General features: G+C 36.2%; 1 protein-coding gene across 3 annotated transcripts in view; it reads right to left on the bottom strand.

Moving 5' to 3' along the window:
* LOC122790141 (vascular endothelial growth factor receptor kdr-like) overlaps positions 1 to 20,705 on the bottom strand; it is a 674,216-nt gene that overhangs the window by 194,868 nt on the left and 458,643 nt on the right. For all 3 annotated transcript variants that reach the window (XM_044057728.1, XM_044057729.1, XM_044057730.1), the window contains exon 15: positions 9,740 to 9,868. In XM_044057728.1, the coding sequence (XP_043913663.1) occupies positions 9,740 to 9,868 (129 nt within the window). The remainder of the gene's footprint in view (positions 1 to 9,739; positions 9,869 to 20,705) is intronic.

Genomic DNA, 20,705 nt, shown 5'->3' with positions numbered 1-20,705 from the left:
TCGACACTCATTAGACCAATTATAGAGTACAACGCTCCTTTTGGAATGTACCTCACAAGACATCTGCAGTAGCTGGAATGGCCACAAAAGTACCTCACAAAGAGAATTACTGGCCTCAAACAAATGCCCTACACTGACCACCTCAAAAAACTCCAGCTTTATTCTGTAGCATATTACCTACTCTGAGGTGATCTCTGCCTAACATATAAAGCTATGTCAAACCCAGAGCTGTTGGACATGCTACACCTAAAGTAATCCCAATCCCTCCGAGCTACACACTCTAGGGACCTAAACCTTGTCACCACAATAAACAGGACATGCTGGAGGGATAGATTCCTGTCCCAGAGACGTCCCCATATTCTGGAACAGGGTACCCATCTATGTCAAGCAAAGTTCTTTATTAGCACTCTTCAAGAAAAATCTTGATGAGTGGATGGGAAATAGGAAATACACTCCAGGATCACTTCTGTGTCTCTACTCGACAGTGGCATAGGAAAATAACTTTCTTGGGTGGCATAAACCAGGGAACCTTGTTGGGTAGGCTTACGTTGGCCCTTGGGCCGATAGCCTAGTGCCTACCTATGAACCTACTGACGTCACATTGACCTGACAGGTAAATGATCATGTTGTTAGCATAGGGGATGCATGGGAAATGGGGAGGCCACAAGGACATTTGTTAATGAATATGAAGAAAAAGAGGGTGACAAAAATGGATCCTTGTGGTATACCTTTGGTAACAGGTACAGATCCTGATTGGAAGGATGCAATTTTAACTCTAAAGTGCCTGTCAGTGAGAAAGTTTTTAAACCAGAGAGTGACATTTGGGCTAATACCAGTTTTAATTAGTTTGTCTTGGAGAAGATCATGGTGAGTGAGGTCAAATGTCTTTGTTAGGTCTATAAATAGGGCACCTGTAAGGAAGCCATTATCAGAGTTTAGCAGAATGTTATACTTGGCGACCAAAGTACTGTCATAGTACTTTGTCCAGAATACATGCTGTTTGGAGGAAATATGCTAGAAGTATGCATTTACACACACACACACACACACACACACATATATATATATATATATATATATATATATATATATATATATATATATATATATGTATATATAATATAGTGAGAGAGGTGGGAGTAGACTGTCTTTCCTAAAAGTTTGCCAGTGTTGGGAGGATGGATATCAAATGAAAGTGAGCACTTTCTTTTTGGTTGGATTCCTTTGGGAGGGGTTTAATTGAAGTAGTTTTCCTTATTTTTGGCATGATACTTCAAGTGGGATATGTATGAGTGACAAGAAGACATTGATGATTTCTGCAGTGATTATATGAACCAAGAATTTATTTTGTAAGATCCAGGAGGGGTGTCAGTGGGAATGTTTTAAAGCAGATAAGAGACTTTTCTGGGACATACACATTTGAAGTGGAAGAGGGGGATATATTATCTGTTTGAGAGAGAGAGTTTATTGCTGGGAAATTGCTAAATTTTTGAGAAAGTTTTGTTGTGTTACATTGAATGGTGTTTGTAGTGAGGGTGCCATGAGAAGTTTTTCATCCTGTAAGGTTAACTTCTTTCCAAAAATGTTTGGGAGGAATGTAAGAGAGAGATTTGCTTCTCTGTTTAGAGATTTCTTTTGTATCATCTGATGGACTTCTCGGCTAGCTAATGAAAGGCTATAAAGGAGGAATGGGTGTCAATTTGTTTGTTTATTTGCCATGCTTCATCCCTTGGAGTGAGAAGATGCTTGAGTTCGGTGGATAGCCATTCAGTTTTATTGGGTTTATACAGCCAGTGGATAAGTGGGAATAATTTGTCATACAGCTGGAGTAGAATCTAAGCCAAGTATATAATTCCAGTTAAGGGCTGTTTACACACATGTATCATTATCACACACAATTTCTGAAAAAGAAAAAAAAACATGACAGGCATGTGCAGACACTGCTAGAATTATAAGACCCAGACTAAAATTTATAAAGTGTAGCTTAGATATTATGAAACTATGTGATACAGTAATGGCCTACCTTTAAAGACAATACTTCTGACTAGCTTATTCCATGTAGCTTTTGCTATGTGCATTTCTTATGACATAAGAATCTAAGAAAAGGGCCACCTTGATAAATGACAGTAATTTAATACCTTTACTGTGTGGCAGATTTTAAATGGGGCATCATTTAAGAAGTTAAAATGTCCTACCACAGAATAAAATAAAAAAAAAAAAAAAAAAAATAACCAAATCCTCACGAATTTATTTAAGTACATCCACTGTGGATGTACTTGAATAAATTTGTGTGGATTTGGTTATTTTTGTTTTTTTTATTATTTCTGGTGGTTACCTGAAGTGTTTTTCCTGTTGTTTGGTCCTACCACAGAATGCAGACTCTTAGTCACATCCAAAACAATATTTCAAGGAGGAATTACCTCTTTCTGGTACTTACCCATCAGTCACTGCCAAGAAAACATAAAATCTGTGTTTGTTATTCTGTTTAGCTTGTCTAGCTCAAAAGTTAATAAAAACATCCTTTGCTATTCAGCTCTACTAAGAGACAGTATTCAGATGTAATAAGAGAGTAATATGGTAACCCAGATAACTTAAAAAATCCAGATATGTGGAAAATAAATGGAAAAGAGGGCCTTAAAGGTAGAGAGACTGGGTTCCTCTAATAGATCAGATCTGATATAAAATATAACCTCCGAGATCTGAGGATTTTTGTCTTACATTTGTATACTGGGTAAGTGAACTGGCCAATGGACCCTTTTCAGCCATAACCCAAAATATAACATTATTGAAACAATTAGAACTTGAAGAATAAAATAAAATTTAAACCAACATTAAGAGAGTACTTGAACAACGTGTTTTATAGTAATGAAGATAAACAGTATTTTATCATTTGTGGGGTTATATCAGTCAGCAGAGTACATGAATCATAATGACATCCACAAATTTAACATATTTGTGAGGTTAGATCAAAATTTTAAATATTGAGCTTTGATCTTATAATTGGTATCAGAAAGTCAGAGTACAAACTTTTGGTGCCTAGAATACCAACTCCCACTGTTTATCCACATATATCTAGATCTAGATAGGCAGAGATGTAGGTATAAATGAACATCTGTATGGGAAGAAGGGACTTTGATCTAGCAGCACTTTATCATTGCACTGTTACACTATTACCTTTCTAGGTATGCAACTCTGCATGTGGACTAGGTGATGGTGAGAAGGCAGCATCACTTTATGATGTCCTGTTACCTCCATCAAGCCACTGATTACCACAATTATCACAGAAGATGCCATGTACTACAAGATGCTGTCAACTTATTGATGTTTGTGTATGTAAAACATGGATTAATGTAGTTATTACAGCTGAAATAGATTAAAATGTAAGGGCTTCTACAAGTGTTTTCTACATAACGACTTAATATACTTTATGATCCTGACTTTAATTTGCACAAGGCATTAGTCCATACTTCTGGTATTGTCTGTATGTGAGTATAAATGGTGTGAATATGATAAACCGTGTGTAGCTGTTCTCGGTAATGTTTCATATAATGAATTTGTAGGGACTCTGTAAATGTACTTGGTATAAACACAAGAATAATAAGTGGATTTTCATCCACAAGGAGATGGTCTCCGAAAGCATATCATTTTTAGTTGAAGTCAATAAAACTGAAATGTTTAAAACCAGTACAAGACTGCCAAGATGATGTTTAACTGAAGTGATGGGGATTACAGTTTACTAAAATCATTTATCTCATATTCTGGGCTAAAAGTAACTGTTAGAGTTGTACATTTTGTCTGCATTTCAGATTTCTGCAGCAGGTTGCAATAAATGTCATGGGGATGGATGCTGTAATTGTGAGGTGTTTCTTACGGTTTACTATCAAATGTTCGAATGCACGAAACCATTTACACCCATGCTACCATGGCATCATCGACAATTTGATAGTAAACCGTTTCTTACTGTATGGTTATTGCCAACATGGAAACTATACATTTAAATAGGAGGGTATAGTAGAGGTGAAGACCCCAACCAGAGAGGTGTGGTGGGATTTATATCCTTGCAATTTTTTTTCTTTTCCAAGAACTTTTATATTTGTATTTTTCAGCTTTATTTATTTGACATTAGTGATTTTAGTGTTACTGGATTCTTTGTAATGATTCTTTGTAATGATATGAATCCTAAGCATTGCATCAGTACTATGGTCAGGAGTGGGACAAAAAGGAATGTATAATTAAAGTAACTAAAGTACATTAATTTTACACTATATTTTATACATGAAAATAATACCAGCATGTTTGAAAATACCTGACACATATCAGTCAAACAGAGGGAACTTAGGTAGGTAGGCAGAAACTGAGGAAAACAAAGTGAAGTAATAATGACCATGGAGGTAACAGTTAGGTATACAGGCAAAGATAGAGTAGAGGTGAAAAGCAATGCAAACACGATGCATTTTCAAGAGCTACTCTCTAATCCTGCCCACAGGAGTTGGGAAATCAATGGTACAGTTAAACCTATAAATATGACTGCACAGGAACAGAAAACCTTGGAGGGGAAGCAGCTCCTAGCAGAATGGGTAAAGCAGGCTATGGATAGGTGAGCAAAACCACTATCTGTTGCCATTGCCACCTGCTTTTCAAACAATGTGGAGCAGGGATGAGTGATTAGAATTAGCCCTGACCTAACCTTTTAGGAAGATAAATGAGCATAACATGGCATGTGGAGGACATCTTCAAGTGTATTTATTTATTTATTTATTTTTTTTGGACCAATGTCAATGAAGCAGTAGAACTATCAATATGGTGAGAAGCAGGTATTACTGGTAAAATTTAAAATGTTGCTGTTTAGCTATTCAGGTTTTAGCCACATAACCACACATCAATATAAGTCCACCGTTTACGTTTAATGACCTTTTCCCCCACTTAATTTACAAACTTTGCCCTCTATATCATATATTCACCCCAGTGGCACACTAAACAAGGCGGTGATGTTTGACAATCTAAGACCCATTTCTCCCTTTATAGTGTACATGCATATGCAGAAATCTCCAGTGTATGTTAAAAGTCTGACCGGAACATATTGTTAAGGAAAGAGACTTCAAATGAAATTAGAACTATGTCAGAAATAATATATTCTAAGTGACAGTGCCTTGGAATTATCAGTGTGTAATGAGATAACACTATGATGGGCTGGAAATATTAAGACAATAACATTTTGAACAACACAACATTATTCATTTGCATTTTAAAGCATTAGCTTCCTCTATAATGTTTAATTTCTGGACCACAAGTACAGCACTGACTGTTATCATGCTAAACTACTGTTGAGAACTGCATATGGTGGAATCAATACTTAATAAATCAAGAAAGTTGGTTTGAATCTCAAATTTGACTTTAAATTGGATAGCATGTCTATATAATAGTATTATTATTAATGTAATGGTTGTTGAGCCAGCAGGTGGTACAGCCACAGTGATCACTGCTTTTTCTTTCATGCTGCCTCATCACAAGTACTTCAGACTGAAGAATCTAGGTAAGAGTTTTACTGGAGTCTTATAAACTACGTTATGATTAGTATTTCAATGCTTACATATTTCTCGATCACGTTATTAGCATTAATGGATCAATAGTGGTCAGCCACAATGGTTGCAAAGGGTCATACTTTAGTCATGATTCTGTTTCCTCCAAAGAAGAACACTAGGAATGTTATGAGTGCACAAAAACATCCCATCATGGGCATTAAGAAGGAGAAAATGATCATGTTTTTTTTTTACTGAATCAAATTAAGAAAAAAATCCAGGAAGTAGCCTATGTCACAAAACAATGTTAGAGGTGTTTACCCTAGTGGTGTAATTCTGGGACACCCCCCCCATCAGGAATTATATCTGCCAGCATATGACTACCTGCATCTGCCAAGAGAATTATTTTGTACCACGAGTCTCCTAGTGGACGTTGCCATAAGCATCAATGTGTGGATGTGTGGCGTTTATCTTCTTATACTGCCACTGTTGATCAGTCAAGTGTCAGACAAATGAGCTTGTGATACTGGGAATGCAGGATCAAGAGAGAGTAATTAATCAGGATCTCAAGCAAGGGGCCTACACTATGGCTTTGACTGCCTTCTACTAAGGAAAGAGAATTATGTCACTGCACCTCTAATTAGGAACAAAATATGCCCTTCTAGGGAACTGTGCTACTGCACCTCTAATTAGAAACAAAATATGCACTTCTAGGGAATTGTGTCACTGCACCTCTAATTAGGAATAAAACATGCACTTATAGGGAATTGTGGCACTGCACCTCTAATTAGGAACAAAATATGCACTTCTAGGGAACTGTCACTGCACCTCTAATTAGGAACAAAATATGCACTTCTAGGGAATTGTGCCACTGCACCTCTAATTAGAAACAAAATATGCACTTCTAGGGAATTGTGTCACTGCACCTTTAATTAGGAACAAAATATGCACTTCTAGGGAATTGTGCCACTGCACCTCTAATTAGAAACAAAATATGCACTTCTAGGGAATTGTGCCACTGCACCTCTAATTAGGAATAAAACATGCACTTATAGGGAATTGTGTAACTGCACCTCTAAATAGGAACAAAATATGCACTTCTAGGGAATTGTGCCACTGCACCTCTAATTAGAAACAAAATATGCACTTCTAGGGAATTGTGTCACTGCACCTCTAATTAGAAACAAAATATGCACTTCTAGGGAATTGTGTCACTGCACCTCTAATTAGAAACAAAATATGCACTTTTAGGGAATTGTGTCACTGCACCTCTAATTAGGAACAAAATATGCACTTCTAAGGAATTGTGCCACTGCACCTCTAATTAGAAACAAAATATGCACTTCTAGGGAATTGTGTCACTGCACCTCTAATTAGAAACAAAATATGCACTTCTAAGGAACTGTGCCACTGCACCTCTAATTAGGAATAAAACATGCACTTATAGGGAATTGTGTCACTGCACCTCTAATTACGAACAAAATATGCACTTCTAGGGAATTGTGCCACTGCACCTCTAATTAGAAACAAAATATGCACTTCTAGGGAATTGTGTCACTGCACCTCTAATTAGAAACAAAATATGCACTTATAGGGAATTCTGGCACTGCACCTCTAATTATGAACAAAATATGCACTTCTAGGGAATTGTGCCACTGCACCTCTTATTAGAAACAAAATATGCACTTCTAGGGAATTGTGCCACTGCACCTCTAATTAGAAACAAAATATGCACTTCTAGGGAATTGTGTCACTGCACCTCTAATTATAAACAAAATATGCACTTATAGGGAATTGTGGCACTGCACCTCTTATTAGAAACAAAATATGCACTTCTAGGGAATTGTGCCACTGCACCTCTAACTAGAAACAAAATATGCACTTCTAGGGAATTGTGCCACTGCACCTCTAATTAGAAACAAAATATGCACTTCTAGGGAATTGTGCCACTGCACCTCTAATTAGGAATAAAACAAGCACTTATAGGGAAGTGTGTCACTGCACCTCTAATTAGGAACAACATATGCACTTCTAGGGAATTGTGCCACTGCACCTCTAATTAGAAACAAAATATGCACTTCTAGGGAATTGTGTCACTGCACCTCTAATTAGAAACAAAATATGCACTTCTAGGGAATTGTGCCACTGCACCTCTAATTAGGAATAAAACATGCACTTATAGGGAAGTGTGTCACTGCACCTCTAATTAGGAACAAAATATGCACCTCTAGGGAATTGTGCCACTGCACCTCTAATTAGAAACAAAATATGCACTTCTAGGGAATTGTGTCACTGCACCTCTAATTAGAAACAAAATATGCACTTCTAGGGAATTGTGCCACTGCTCCTTTAATTAGGAATAAAACATGCACTTATAGGGAATTGTGGCACTGCACCTCTAATTAGGAACAAACTATGCACTTCTAGGGAACTGTCACTGCATCTCTAATTGGGAACAAAATATGCACTTCTAGGGAATTGTGTCACTGCACCTCTAATTAGGAATAAAACATGCACTTATAGGGAAGTGTGTCACTGCACCTCTAATTAGGAACAAAATATGCACCTCTAGGGAATTGTGCCACTGCACCACTAATTAGAAACAAAATATGCACTTCTAGGGAATTGTGTCACTGCACCTCTAATTAGAAACAAAATATGCACTTCTAGGGAATTGTGCCACTGCTCCTTTAATTAGGAATAAAACATGCACTTATATTGTGGCACTGCACCTCTAATTAGGAACAAAATATGCACTTCTAGGGAATTGTGCCACTGCACCTCTAATTAGAAACAAAATATGCACTTCTAGGGAATTGTGCCACTGCACCTCTAATTAGAAACAAAATATGCACTTCTAGGGAATTGTGCCACTGCACCTCTAATTAGGAACAAAATATGCACTTCTAGGGAATTGTGTCACTGCACCTCTAATTAGAAACAAAATATGCACTTCTAGGGAATTGTGTCACTGCACCTCTAATTAGGAACAAAATATGCACTTTTAGGGAAATGTCACTGCACCTCTAATTAGGAACAAAATATGCACTTTAGGGAATTGTGTCACTGCACCTCTAATTAGAAACAAAATATGCACTTCTAGGGAATTGTGCCACTGCACCTCTAATCAGAAACAAAATATGCACTTCTAGGGAATTGTGTCACTGCACCTCTAATTAGGAACAAAATATGCACTTCCAGGGAATTGTCACTGCATCTCTAATTAGGAATAAAACATGCACTTATAGGGAATTGTGGCACTGCACCTCTAATTAGGAACAAAATACGCATTTCCAGGTAATTGTGTCACTGCACCTCTAATTAGGAACAAAATATGCACTTCTAGGGAATTGTGTCACTGCACCTCTAATTAGGAACAAAATATGCACTTTAGGGAATTGTGTCACTGCACCTCTAATTAGGAACAAAATATGCACTTCTAGGGAATTGTGTCATTGCACCTCTAATTAGGAACAAAATATGCACTTCTAGGGAATTGTGCCACTGCACCTCTAATTAGAAACAAAATATGCACTTCTAGGGAATTGTGCCACTGCACCTCTAATTAGAAACAACATATGCACTTCTAGGGAATTGTGCCACTGCACCTCTAATTAGAAACAAAATATGCACTTCTAGGGAATTGTGCCACTGCACCTCTAATTAGCAACAAAATATGCACTTCTAGGGAATTGTGTCACTGCACCTCTAATTAGAAACAAAATATGCACTTTAGGGAATTGTGTCACTGCAGCTCTAATTTGAAACAAAATATGCACTTCTAGGGAATTGTCACCTCTAATTAGGAATAAAACATGCACTTATAGGGAATTGTGGCACTGCACCTCTAATTAGGAACAAAATATGCACTTCTAGGTAACTGTGCCACTGCACCTCTAATTAGGAACAAAATATGCACTTCTAGGGAATTGTCACTGCATCTCTAATTAGGAACAAAATATGCACTTCTAGGGAATTGTGCCACTGCACCTCTAATTAGGAACAAAATATGCACTTCTAGGGAATTGTCACTGCACTTCTAATTAGGAACAAAATATGCACTTCTAGGGAATTGTGTCACTGCACCTCTAAATAGGAACAAAATATGCACTTCTAGGGAATTGTGTCACTGCACCTCTAATTAGGAACAAAATATGCACTTCTAGATGAAACAGTATACTTGATACAAACTACATTATTCTTCAATACAAACTACTTACCATTGACACTGACAAATGCTGCTGTGTAGGCCTGACCCTTTTCATTTGTCGCCCAGCATTCATACTGACCCTCATCCCCTTTCTTGACTCTCTCAATGATCAGTGATCCATTTTCTCCAATAATGATGCCTGCAGTGAAACAGAATTGTTTTAGTTGTGCAATGGTTTATTTACTAAACTAGGATCCAAAAAGTCAACTACCATCTCTGAATAAGAATTACTGTTATACTAGTTTTCAGCATTGTTATGGCATCTAGCTATATTTCTGCATAACAATGAATCTTAAACTAAAGTATTTATTACTTACAGCAACTGCCCAACTACAAACAGAGTGGGATTATACCAATTCAAAAGAATTGCAGATGGAAACATAACTAAATAATGGCAAAATTAATAGTTCATCATAAATATAGAGCACTTCTGTCACTTAATTTTACATTTTGACAATGCTTTATTTTGTTTAACATTTCTTTACTGGGAAAATCTGACTAGGTAGGTGGCCATTATCAGGGGAGGCCTGGGGAGAAAAACTCCAGAGACAATTAGCATATTACATTAGTTTATTACAGAGGAACATTGAAGGTTTTCACATACAAGAAAGAATATATAATAATGCTTAGCACATCATTTTTACATGTATTAGATGAAACATACTTGCACATTAATTACAGACATTAGATACTGCTAAGAAGACTATGCATGAGAAGTGGTCTTTACAATTATATGATTCAGATTGGTATGATTTTGCTTGATAGTTAAATAATTTTTATTTATTATATTGTACTCAGCATACATAACTTAAAGAGTACAGGGTTGAGAGAGGAGAGGGGAAAATAGGAGACAGAAACTTATGTGCTTATTGATAAAGTTTATGGTGTGGATAGAGAAGAAGCAAAAGCGAGAAAGAAAAGTTGGGGAACTTGACAGTGATATTAGTAGTGTAAGGTATAGGTAAAAGAGGCACAAAATTATCAATTGAATACAATACAATAGCAAGATGGGGAGTAATGCTGTTACAGTTACAAATTAAGGAGCTATTTGATTAATCTGGTGTCGTACATGTGCAGATCCATGTATTTTTTAGATAGCCTTCAAGAGTGTGTGTGTGTGTGTGTGTGTGTGTGTGTGTGTGTGTGTGTGTGTGTGTGTGTGTGTGAAGGATTTTAGGGGTGCGTCTGTTCTTATAGATGTGGACATAGTGTTCCATATTTTAGCTATGGAGTGAGAATACAGAGAATACCCCGCTGATTTAGTTGGTTTATAAACAGTAAGTCTAACTTGGTTACTTGATCACAGGGGCCATTTAGGGAAGTATTTTTGTAGTATAGAATTTAAGGCTGGGTAATGAATGATTTTGTGTGTGCTGATTAGCTGAATATATTTTAGGTAATTGGCTAGTTCTAGCCAGTTAAGTGTTTTCAGTGCACTGCAATGCCTGGGTACGGCAGTGAGAATTTAATGCAAATCTGGCTATTTTATTGTAACATTGTTCAAGTGTTTGAGTACATGAGATTTAAAGATTAGTGAAGATGGGGGCTCCATAAAGAAGAGAAGGCAGAAGATAACTGTTTGTAAGGGTGTATCTGGATGCGGAGGTGTGGAAGTTTCTAGATCTGTAGAGTAAGCCTAGTTTTTGGGGTGGTTTTTTTTTTAAGGATTTTGTATGTGTAAATCAAATTTAAGGCTGTTGTCTATGGTCATGACTAATAGTTTTGTATTGGTTACCACTTCTATAGTGGTATTATTGATGGAGGATATTTTAAAGTTGTGTTTTTCATGAGACAGAAATTTAGGGTAGAAAAGTAAAAGTTTGGTTTTCTTTGGGTTAAGCAGGAGCTGGACATTATTATAGGAGATTATATTTTAGTTTATATTTTTAAGTTTATATTATATCAATAATTTTATTATTTATTTGTTTAACATTTGTTGACTGGGAAAGTCTGACTAGCACAGAGCCTATTTTCAGCAGCGGCCCTAGGAGAAATGCTCCAGACACGTCTTTGGAATAATTCAAATTTTTACTTGTTTGCCAATGTTTTATTGTGTTTCTTTTTAATATATTCGAGTATCAGTAGCACAACTAGTAGCACACTAGCCTTTGGTGCAGAAAGCTGTTGTACTTCCACATAAGGTAGATCAATTACTGACATTGCAGTACAGCTTAATGGGGTGCTGCACGCTTGAGTGTATTGTCCTTTCAATGAGATGTTAAACCGACATCCCATCTGCTTGAGTTGGTGGTAGCTCTGGTGGCTGTAAAATATCCCACTGCCTCTACTGAAGATTAGAGGAAGTTCACTGATGCCCAGGGCAAATTTACCCTAATAGTATAAATACTATTTTGAATCTCTCCAAAAACGGGCTCTTAGCCTAGTGGCACTCACCTGACCAACAAAAGGATAAATAAAAAAAAATCCCTTTCTACCATTTTTTTCAGCCAAAATGCATTTTCCCATTTTTTTTTTTCTTTTTTTTTATTATCTGTACCAGCCATCTCTTGTAAACATTATGGGCCAAAGCTTGTCTTTATCATTTTCACCTTTATTGGCATTCTGAATTACCTTTTTTATGTTTTTATTTTCTTTGCTGAAGAATGAAGAAAAGTCATTTAACCTCAGACATTTGCCATTGAATAAAATAAAAAAAAGTGCGTGGCCTGCCTTATTGAAGTCATTAAAAAATAAAGCTAACAAAATCAGAAGTGTTGATACAAGTTTAACTGATGAAAACATTGCATCAAATTTTTATTATGTCATTTATTTGGTAGAACTTGCTGAAGCAGACATTTAGAAATTTTGGCAAATAAATGAATTTTTGAAAGAAAAAGTAATCTCCAAAGCTTCACAACCCCCTCACACTCTGTAGGAACTGGCACCAGTATCCAAAACTTTACCAAAACACTATACGAGCATTTATATATATGCATGGAATCAGGAATACTGGACAGGACTAAATCATCCTCCACAAGAAGAGTAAACCTGTCTGATGGACATCTGCAATAAATAAACTCCATAACAAAAGAAAAAAAACTGCTGTCCAGGACCAAGGAGCAGGTGCCCAATTGGAAGCAGTCTCTCCTTAGCCTGAAGAGCACAAGTTAAATCCTCCAGTGCAAACTTTGAGTTCAAATTGGCCACAACTACTAGAGACAATCATAAGGCCTTCTTCACATATGTCTGCAATCTCAAAGGAAGTATCTAGATTTGTTCAGAACTGTTGGTCAAGGACACTACATGTGCTGTAGATATAGCAAACTTGCTGGCTGACAGATTCAGCTAAAAATTCACCCCTCTGTCACCCCCGTAAATCAGGACATTCACAGTACCTACCCCCTTCCCCTTACAAGCAGGCAACAGGTTATCACTGCTCTCTCAAAGGCAAAAAATAACACCTCCATGGGACCCGTTAACATCCCAGGCTGCATCCTGCATGAACTCTGGCAGGAACATGCAGTACCATTAGGTGCCCTATTCAACTAAAGTCTGAGTACTGGCTTTATACCAGCTGAGTGGAGGACAGCCACTGTCATCCCTTTGCACAAAGGTGTAGTGTCCACCAGTCTGGGAAATTATAGACCTATCAGTCTAACTAGCCTGATCTGCAAGGACATGGAACGGATTATCATGAACCTCATTAACAAGGACATTGGCAACCTCCAAATACTTGATCCCACACAGTTTGGCTTCATCAAGGGGAGATCATGTCTGTTAAATTTGGTCGACGACTTTGAGACAGTCACCAAAGCCATGGACGAGGGGAAGACTGTGCACACAGCCTACCTTGACCCGGCCAAAGCCTTTGACACTTTTCCCCACTCGGGCATAATAGATAAACTCTCTCAACCAGGCATCAATTCATATGTTACCAGATGGGTAGCTAACTGGCTCACTGATAGAACCCACCTAGTCAAAATAGGGGAAGCTGCCTCAAGCAGTAGGCCTGTAATGAGTGACGTACCCCAGGGTTTGGTCTTGTAGACTCTGTTATTTGGGATATACTTTTCTGAGTTACAGGGCAAAAACATTGGGCTATGGCTGACCAAGTTTGCAGTTGACTGCAAGATGGGCACTCTCATCAATTCCCCTAGTGATATGGACATCCTCCAAGGCTGATAGCAACCTGACATTTGACGACCATGTTGTGGCCATTGTACGGAAAGCTTTCTACATGGCCCCCCTCATACATAAGGGTATCTCATCCAGTGACAAGGAGGTCATAACATCCCTGTATTCGTCTCTTATAAGACCTATTATTGAGTACAACATCCCATTCAGCATGTTCCTTGCAAAGCACATGCAGCAGCTGGAGCGACCACAGAGGTTCCTCACCAGGAGAATCCATGGCCTCACAAATCTGCCATAAACAGGCTAAAAGCCCTATACCTCTATTCAGTTTCATACACACTCCTCAAAGGTGACCTCTGTCTGGCAGACAAGGCAATCTCGGACCGTGCCTTGATGGGACTGCTGCATATACGCAAGTCAAGTTCCACTCAGTAACCGGCACGAGCAGCCTCAACCTGGTCTGTGATATCAATAGGACTTGTTGATGGGACAGATTTGTGTCCCAGAGATACCCCACCATCTGTGGAACAGACTCCCTCTTCATGTCAAGCAGAGTACCTCTTTACCCCTTTTTCAAGTGCAACCTGGAAAACTGGATGGAAAACCGAAAATACATCCCTGGGATTCCACCCGTGTCCCTGCTGGACAGCAGCATCAGGTGCTGACTTGGCTAAACATGGGTTAAACTCTTGGCTAGGCTTATAAGGGCCTCAGGGCCAATAGTCTAGTAACTTCCTATGATCCTATTTATAACAAGTAGTAATGTCTAAATGACCTCTTTAAAATAACTAAATAAGAAGAAAAAATAAAAACATTCAGACCTGTTACTTGAAAATATATATAATAACAGAGGGACCCCTTGGAATTAGATTGAAATATTAGAGTTCATAATAAGCTCCACAGGATTAATATATGTGTTGGTCTCTACTCCTGTGTAAAGTAAAGGCAGTTTACTAGGTGCTCCTGACTAATATATATTGCTATCCCACAACAGCTCTTTTTTGATTTGTATAATGTCTCCCAGCAGTCATAGCTAATCAGATGCTGACAACTTCTTGTGGTTCCTTTGTTGGTCTACATAAAATATTTTCTCCTTGAACTATATCGTGTATCTTTTATTTACTGTGCGATAGTGTTGCCAGATACAACACCAGCACTGAAGTGGTCAACCACAGGATTATTACCTGAAAGGATTACCTTTATTTTCTGTTTCATTGCTTGATTCCTGTAGTTTTAACCTTCTATTACATATCATATGATTTGTGTTTTCTTGAATATTACCTTTACTTTTATGAAGTACTGAACAATGCCTGTTGAAAATCGGAACATCAGATTGTAAACTGCTGCTTCTGAATGGTATAAAATAAAACTTTTTGTGCCTTTACTTTATAATGTGCACAGGAATTATAAATATTTTTCTTTGTGTCATGTTGTTGAAATTGATAATGCCCTTCCACTGGATAAAAATGGTCCGTTGATGGGTCAGCCTATTATGTGGCTACCAAACATATCCTCCAATTCCACTCTTATTTCCATTGTTCATAGAGCTTAATCTAAAAGCAAGATTCATGAGGAAACGTTGGTGATGGAAAATTCCCATATAATCTTTTATAAACTAAACTGTAAGAGAGACCCCTACATAGATGTGTCGACCCACCATTTTAGTCCTCAGAAATGAGATATTGCATTTGAAGTCACATATTCCACAGATACAGCATAACAAAAGGGCTAAAATAAAAGAAATTATTTCATGTCACCTCTAATATGCTAGATAACATTGAGTAAAGAGTGAAAAATCCTGACCTTAGTAAATGATATCTGCTTGTGTGTCTGTCTATCATGGATAAGGAGAAAATGAGTACAGAAAAGACCTAGTAAGAAAGAATTAAAGGCAGAAATGTTCTGCAATAATGAATGCTTGCCTGTGATATTTTAATTTCATCTTCCTCTTCACTACTTGCTTTGTTTTGCAATTTAAGACCATTTTATCTTTCCAAAGCCAAAGCGTTGAGCTTCTTATAGTGGGAAATCACAAACCAAACTTAATTGCTTTTCTCAACTCTAGATTTAAAAAAACTTCACAGTCCAGGAAATCAAGAGCACAATGTCACAGAAGAAAAATAAAATGAAGAAGCTGCCATGAAAAGGTTAGACTGAAGTCAAACAGTTACTTATTGCAAAATGCCTTGAGGAAAAAGAGGGACCATAGCATTAGATGCTGCCCAAACTGGCTCAGACGTTTTGTTAACGCTGTTGCTATGTAAAATATGTGTACTGTCTCATCTTTTTCTAGCCTTTGGTGAAAATAATGCAGAAAGAATTAGAATGCAGCAAAGGGAAATGCTGAGAACTAAATGAACAGAAAGCAGACAGGACATTTTGGTGAAAGACTGCATATTAGAAGGCCAGGTCTTCAGCATGGTTTTCTTATGGGAAATATTAGTGTGTATGGAAATCACAGATGTGTAGGATGAGATCCCCTAGAAATGCATGCAAAATATATAAAAAGGTAAAAACCTGTATTTTGTTAAAGAACATAGGAGAACGTTAGTCTGGCCTAAAGAGCTGAGTCAGCTATGTGTTTAGTGAAGGAGCCAGTCTATTAAGGAAAAAGGATAAAAACAGGCAAACAGCGTATTATTTCATCACAAAGACCAAAATTAGAAGTAAGAAGTGGACAGTCAGATTAAAGAAATGGCAAGAACAGAAGCAGAAGGATAAATTAAGTTAAGAAATGAAATATTTTTATATCTAATGTCCGAAGTGGAAGATACAGGAAGTGTTAGGTAAAAGACATGAAGAATTAGTAGGAGAAGAAGAAAGAATAACAAGTGACACTCAGAGGCCTGCTGTGGGAATCAAATAAAGCATCTTCTGCAGAGTCACAATTATGATTGAATACAGCATCATCTGCAGAGTCGCTTGTACAATCTAATACAGCATCATCTGCAGAGTCACCAGTACATTCTAATACACCATCATCTGAAGAGTCACCAGTAGGATGTAATACAGCAGGATCTGAAGAGTCACCAGTAGGATCTAATACAGCATGATCTGCAGAGTCAACACATCTGCAGAGTCAACAGTATGATCTAATACAGCATCATCTGCAGAGTCACCAGTACATTCTAATACACCATCATCTGAAGAGTCACCAGTAGGATGTAATACAGCAGGATCTGAAGAGTCACCAGTAGGATCTAATACAGCATGATCTACAGAGTCACCAGTACGATCTAATACACCATCATCTCCAGAGTCACCAGTACGATCATATTAAATGTATTCCCTTACCGAACCTTAACCCATACATACCTATATACCCATTCTTAATACAAACCCCTTACTTATTTTGGGAAATCAGATATCCAGCAACACAGATGTTAAGTAAAACAATCATCTCGCATAAGACCTTCCTTTACACATTTCAAACAAATGAATGTTAAATAATGCACCTTATGCCCATTAATATGGAAGTATGTTCAAATGTAAAAAAAAATTAACTTATTGAATGGAAAATGTTTGACAACATTTGGTCAAACACCGGCTGATCAGAAAAAAAAAAAAATAACCAAATCTGTAAATGATAGGATTTTTTTACACTTCCAATTTGATGCAATGATTTTTCTTGCAATTGCAAGGAAGGACCAAAGAAGGTGCACCTGTATTTTGGGGATATGTTTTGGTATCGGTGCATAATGAGTCAGATACTTCACACTTGTCCGACCACAATGCTTTTATGAAATTTCTGAACTCTGTCCAGAATGGAGTTAACTATTTTACATGTAAGAAACGTGTGTACCCAATCTGCACAAAGTATTTCCTCACATCTCCAACATTTCTTAAGATTATTTTTTGATATCAAGTCCATCTTATGTGGGGTAATAAAGCTCCTATGGATGTAATTCCAAGTGAAGATTTTCCAAGAAGGGGATGACGTTGTGCCACTAATTGATTTAAGTACTAATTCTTTATCAGTATCTGAAAAATGGATTTGTTTATTCTCTCTCTGAAATTCCATAAGGAGTCCTCTGGGATTTGCATATTGGTTCTTAAAGATTTATAAGACTTATATATACTTACAATGATAAAATATTATTAACATGCAAAGTGTTTATTTCACAAAGAAGAGAAAGTAGTTTAGGTAAAGGTGGTATGCTGGTGATATGACATATTTTTGAATTCATTAACTATGTATTCTTTAAATATTTGTATGTTCAACCAGTTTGTGTTTTATGTTATACCTGGCCATAAGAGAACATTGTTCGTGGATATTATTATTGCAGAGAAACTGGCCCAGAAAAAACTAGCCATTTTTTTTCATTTTTTTTTTTTTTAGATACGTTGAAAGAGTCCAGACATGATTTTGTTCATATGATTTTTGTTTATTATCTTTTAAAAATTATCTAATATACAGATAATAAGAAACTGGACTCCTTGCACCAGAAAACTAAGCCATTTAATCTTTCATTACTTTTATTTTAGATGCATTGAAAGAGTCCAGACATGATAGTGTGGCTTCTTCAGAGAGAAATTTTAAAATGAACAACCATCTTGTGATGTCATATGATTTTTGTGTTATTTATACTTTTAAAAGATGGTTGTTCATTTTAAAATATATTTTAAAATTAGTGAAAAGAGTTTTTTTTATTCTTATTGGTATTGTAGAAATGTTCTTTGACAACAAGGAAGATTTTTTTTTATTTTCTGAGAACATAATGTCAATATTTGTTGGTTTTATTTGTCAGATAATAAGATACTTACATAGAGATTTTTCCAATTAGAACTATATTTGGAGTTTAACCATTGGCTCATCACATTAAGTATGGTCGATTCTGCATAAAGTTCTAAATCTGGGAATGCTTTTCCCCCATCTTTCCAGCTTCTGTAGTGCCAAGCATGGCTGATTCTTGACTTTTGAGGAAACCATAGGAAATTTATTAACATAGAATTTAGTTGTTTCATTAACTTTTTGGATGGGGAGGCAATTAAAGTTTGGAAGTAGAACAAAAGTTTGGGTAATATGATCATTTTATTAATGACAGTCTTTCTTCTATCGTGAAATACATTTTATTCCATCTTTTTAAAAAAATCCTTAACTGTGGATAATAGGTATTTGTAATTTGTTTTTAAAGTATTATTCCAGTTTGATGTTATATATATTCCTAAGTACTTAATGGTGTCATTTGCCCAGTTAAAATTGTTGTTTTCTTAGTAAAGTGTTTACTTTTTTATTTATTAATAATAGTTCTGTTTTGGTGTGATTAAAGCTTAGGCCTGAAACCTCTTCAAAAACATGCAGGGATTTTGTTATATGATCTATAGAGGAATCTATATTTCCAATTGTTAGCATGACATCATCCACAAAAGGTTGTATTTTAGAACTGTAGCTTGGACTAACAGAAAATTCCCTTATATTAGAATTTGCTCTTATGTAGTTAGCTAGAGGTTCTACTGATAGGTCAAATAATAAGGGGGAGAGTGAGCAGCCTTGTTTAGTGCCTTTTAGGATGTTGAGCTGACCTGATAAAAAAGTGCCAATTTTGATGTATGATATTGAGTTAACATATAGTCTGTTAATTATATCAATAAAGTCAGGGGAGAAGTTATATACTTCTAATATTTTAAATAAATAGGACCAATTTATAGAGTCAAAAGCCTTGTTTAAGTCTAGGCTAATAATTGATAGTTCTTTTTTTTTCCTGTTAGCATGATCTACTAAGGAAAGGAGCCTGATAACATCGTCTTGTACTCTTCTATTTAGGATGAAGCCTGTTTGATCATCAACTATTATGTTAGGCATCAGTTGATTTAATCTGTTAGCCAATATTGATGTAAAATGTTTATAGTTCACATTTAATAGTGAAATGGGATGATACAAAGTTACTATTTTGGGGTTTTTGTCCTGTTTTAGGATAGGGGAAATCATGGCATATTTCCAGGAAGGGAATGAGCTTGTCTTTTTTCTGAATTCCTCAAAAGTATCTTTAATATATGGTCTGAGAGTACTTTATACAGTTCTCCTATTAATCCATTTGATCCTGGGGCTTTATTGTTCTTAAGGCTTTGAATCCTCTCTTTTAGTTCACTTAATGTTATTGGTTTGAGAAGTTTGGTATTCTTTTCTATTGGTAGTTTGTTGCCTGTGTTCTCATTTAAGAAGTCATCTTTTGGGACACTGTTATTAATATTTGGATTTGTGTTATTTTGTGATGTTTTCTGAAAGTCTCAAGAATATCTTCTAAATCTGTTACAATTTTAGTTTTATTTTTAGTTCCATCAACAATTTCCCTTATATGTTTAACACTGGTTAAGTTTTTTTTTTTTTATTTCACAGCTAATCTATGCATGTCTTTTGGGTTAACAGATTTGATTCTTTCTAAATTTATTGCCACTTTGTGATTAAGAATTTCCATGTAATCAAGGTTTAATTGTTTCAGTTCTGTATTTGTGTTTGCCTTTATAATTTGATTTTTTTTAGTTCATCAATTTTTGATTGAATTCTCGATAGCGTACTATCCCATTCCTTTCTTTTGTTTAGGTACCAGGTTTTGATTTTACCAAACATGTAAGATTTCAGCATATCCCAGAAAATAACTTTAGAGGTACTATCATTGTCATTTATACTATATTTTGATTTATTTCAGTAACCATTCCTTAAACCCAGTTATCTTAACAATGCATGCTGGTATTCTTTGTCAGTATACTAGGTTTCATGTGGATTTTAAAGAAAATAGCATTATGGTTGGACATTGGACAGGAGCTAATGAAAACTTCCTGAATTTTTGAGAATAAATAATCTGTAGCCAATACCTTATTGATGGTAGTTTTGTGTACCAAATCTGTATGAGTAATGTATGTATTTTAGGGATTTGGGTTCTATTTTTTCATAAATATCTCTT

The sequence above is a fragment of the Protopterus annectens genome, chromosome 15.part0 (assembly GCF_019279795.1).
Source record: "Protopterus annectens isolate FY-2018-M chromosome 15.part0, PAN1.0, whole genome shotgun sequence".
Classification (NCBI taxonomy): domain Eukaryota; kingdom Metazoa; phylum Chordata; order Ceratodontiformes; family Protopteridae; genus Protopterus; species Protopterus annectens.
This window is presented reverse-complemented; position numbering and strand designations above follow the sequence as displayed.